Source organism: Formica exsecta, unplaced genomic scaffold, assembly GCF_003651465.1.
Source record: "Formica exsecta isolate Colony F162 unplaced genomic scaffold, ASM365146v1 scaffold72, whole genome shotgun sequence".
NCBI classification, from domain to species: Eukaryota; Metazoa; Arthropoda; class Insecta; order Hymenoptera; family Formicidae; genus Formica; species Formica exsecta.
Genome location: NW_021853485.1, coordinates 789,203 through 792,820, shown reverse-complemented (window position 1 = coordinate 792,820; position 3,618 = coordinate 789,203). Strand labels below are relative to the sequence as shown.

Here is a 3,618-nt window from a genome sequence, read left to right as displayed (position 1 = left end):
TATATATAATGTAATATACTTTGTAGATATCGTTTTTAGAGAGATATATAAAAATATAAAAAATGCTACGAGTGTATAACGTCTATAGATCTTGTAATTTTTTATGCTATTTATATCTCGACGAGTTTATATCATTATTTAATCGCTTGTATCTTGGCGAGTTTGTATCATTATTTAATCAACTGCGTGATTGTATCTAGTGAACTGCAAAAGATAAATACTATCTATTTTTAGAGATAACATAAAAAAGTGATATTTTAGCATAAAAGTAAAAGAATTAAATCTAGTACATTTGATACAAACGACATTAATGTACTAGTATTATTATATATTATTTTATAACATATCGTCTAAATAAAAAGAAAAAGAATTTTGAGCTACACAATGAAGTTTACAAAATCAAATCTTTATCTAAGTAATTACTTCTCAAATCACATGCTACTTTAATATACAGTTTCGCTTTTCCTTGCTAATAAAACCACAATAATAAAATAATATGTCAAACTATACAAAGTCAATCTACACCATAAAAAAGGTATTGTTTGAAGAGAGATATAAGCTACGAAATAATATTACTTTAATAGTAGCAAAGAAATAAGAATAATATGGAGGACTCAGTTTTATCACAAAGAATATCTATCAAAAGTAAAGATATTATATATATTACAAACTGCGATCACGAGAAAGTAAATATTCTTTAAAGTTTCTTATATTTCAATATTTCCATTTATTATTGCTTAGACCCAAGTTCTCTATATATTTGTCACGTCTCTTTTTATTTAAATGTGTATCATGTAAAAAAATAGATACATCAGAGCATCATGCAAAAATATACTAACTTTGAGATTCATAATACAAACAATATATGTATATATACTTTTCTCTATATATGTATATATACTATCTCTCTTTCTTTCTAAAAATTAAAACATTTAGTGCAAAAAAATTCGGTAAATTCTAAAATAAAATGCATATGTCAAGAAATGTTGCAAAAAATAGAAATGCATACGGTTCATGTGTGAAGAAATTTCATAATATTCTTTGTAATATTGAGCCCTAATGTATTTCACATTTCAAAAATCAACTGAAGTGCATCTATTACAGTAATCGAGCCAGTAACACTTCTTTTCTGTCTCAGACTTATAAGTTTACCTTCCTCTTTTTCTTGTGCTTTTTATGTTGGCCAATCAATGGGTTCCAATTAGCCTGTGTGTTGTGATCTGTCATATGATAAGATTTGGAGGAGCATTTTGTAGTAAGGGGGCTGTTTTCAATTTCTTGTTCAGACTGACTGACCAAATTGACAGGCTTGGTTATGGAACAGTTTGCAAACTCTGTATTCTTGAGCAGAGTATTTTCTAATGCAGTTATCAGAGCATCAGACACTAGAGGAGGCTGTATTCCAGATTATTGCATTATATTATTTGACTATTTAAAGGAAACGGCAATTTATCAAATCGCAATTATCAATTCGCAAATATAATGGGAACAAATACAACCCGCTGATGAAAATTTGTAAAATTGCCGTTCCATACATAGATTATCAACAATCTTGTAATTGACACACAGTAATCAAATTGCTAATAGAGATACACAATTGAAAAGACCTACAGATACTTCTAAAATGAATAAAAAATATATCTTTATCAATATATTATATAAATAATATAATATTTATTCCTGTGTAATATATCTTGGGAATATCAAGCAAATTAATCACTGTGTTGACTAGATAGCTTCAGGTATATATATAATATAAAAATTGCAGCTTATAATATATAACCAGTGGCAATTACATTAATACTTTTTTTAAGCAAGCTTGTATATATGATATTCACGAAATAACACTTTTTAAACAAATCTGCAACTGAACGTCTGTAACACATGACTCTGTTGCAAAATTATGTATTTACTAAAATTCTAGACAATCATTAATATGGCATTTTCTCACTTTTTCAATGAATATAAATATATATGTGATTTCAAAGTTTTAACAAAAGCATTATTAATTACGATTCCACAGATCACAAAGATCTTTTATTTCTATTTCGTACACATATTTTATATATGTATACACATCTAGCATAGAGAAAGGTATTCCTTTCTTTTTTATGATGATATATAGATAATGTTACTGAAAAATTGATAAAATAAAATATAAGTTTTACATAGAAATTTCAAGAATATGTTCTTATATAGTTTGAGCTTCTTATTCCTTCTGATTGATATAAAATCTATAAAATAGAATGAAACAGTTTTTAAAAAATTGAAAAAATTTTCTAAATGTTATATTATATTTTACAGTTTTAAATCAAATCATATCAAGAGTAATAATGCATACATATTAAGACAATTTATCATGCATTTATAATGTTACAAGGATTTTATCAATTTTGCAATAATAATTTCCATATTGCAGAACAATCACACTCAAGCCGCTGTTTATTAGTAATTATAGGCATTAAATTTTCTGTGATTAGTGAAGTATCATATCGGCGTTCTGCAGCATAGTGCAATATCTTACGCTTTTGTTATAGAAAACAAAATTTGTTGTTATTATAAAAGCTGTATAGTATTTCTGACAGAGAAGGCACCATATAAATAGGAGTCAAATAAACCCTTATTAATAGATACCAACCTCGGATTGAAGAGAATCTGATGTGGGTGGACCGTTCAGTATAGACTGCTCTGAGCTGCTACAGCCGCCGCAAATTTCGTTCTGGAAAAGATAAAAAATTTTATTTTTCATATAATCTCTATTCACATTATTTCTTTTCATATAATTTTAAACATTTATTGTTGTTTATATGACGAAAGAAAAATTAAATAATGCCAAAAACAAAAATACCTTAAGTTGGAACATTTCCTGTTGAAGCTTCATGACAAGACTTTTCTCATACACTAAACTCGCTTCACTAGTTTCAACAAGGGAACGTAATTTCGTAACTTCGGCATCTAGTGTCGCCCTTTTACTGCACTCTACTTCTAGCTCCTGCGATAACCGGGCCTTCTCCTAAAACAATAACGAAAAAAAATAAAATAAAATAATAATAATAATAATAATAATAGTGGAAGAAATATACTGCAACATCAGTTAACAAATTTCAGTCTCCAAAATAAAAATTTTTGTAATTCTTACCTCTTCACTTGAAATTAATTTGGCTTGCATATTGTTAAGTTCTACTCTAAGATTCGCCACTTCATTCTCCTTCTGCTGAAGTTGTGATTGCCATCTTGTTTCCTCAGATTCTACATGACTCTGTAGTTTGTTAAGCATACCTTCCTAAAAAAGAAAAATAAAATTTTAATTAAACACTAGTTTTATGCATATATATTACCAAAATTATACATTTTTTATTCTTTTCAAACAGTATCGATATTCTGTATTATACACATATATATTCTAATGAATAAAGTTATTAAGAAAAAAACATGTAATAAAACATTAGCGATGAATTTATCTTGTACCTCTTGTAATTGCTCTAAAGTAGCTATTTCATGACCATCTAATTCCTCGATAGGTGTAGTTTTCTGCGCGGTTTTAAGTAATATTTCAGAGCGATTCTGTTCCACATGATCTTCTAACTCTTTCACCCTCTGCTTGATCTACAAAAAAAA

General features: G+C 27.5%; 1 protein-coding gene across 1 annotated transcript in view; it reads right to left on the bottom strand.

Moving 5' to 3' along the window:
- Window positions 1-3,079: 3,079 nt before the first annotated feature.
- The window catches only part of LOC115243594 (kinectin-like), an 18,883-nt gene continuing 18,344 nt past the window's right edge, over window positions 3,080-3,618 (bottom strand). The window contains exon 12 of the mRNA XM_029820720.1: window positions 3,080-3,283. Coding sequence (XP_029676580.1) covers window positions 3,095-3,283 — 189 coding nt within the window. The 3' untranslated portion in view covers window positions 3,080-3,094. The remainder of the gene's footprint in view (window positions 3,284-3,618) is intronic.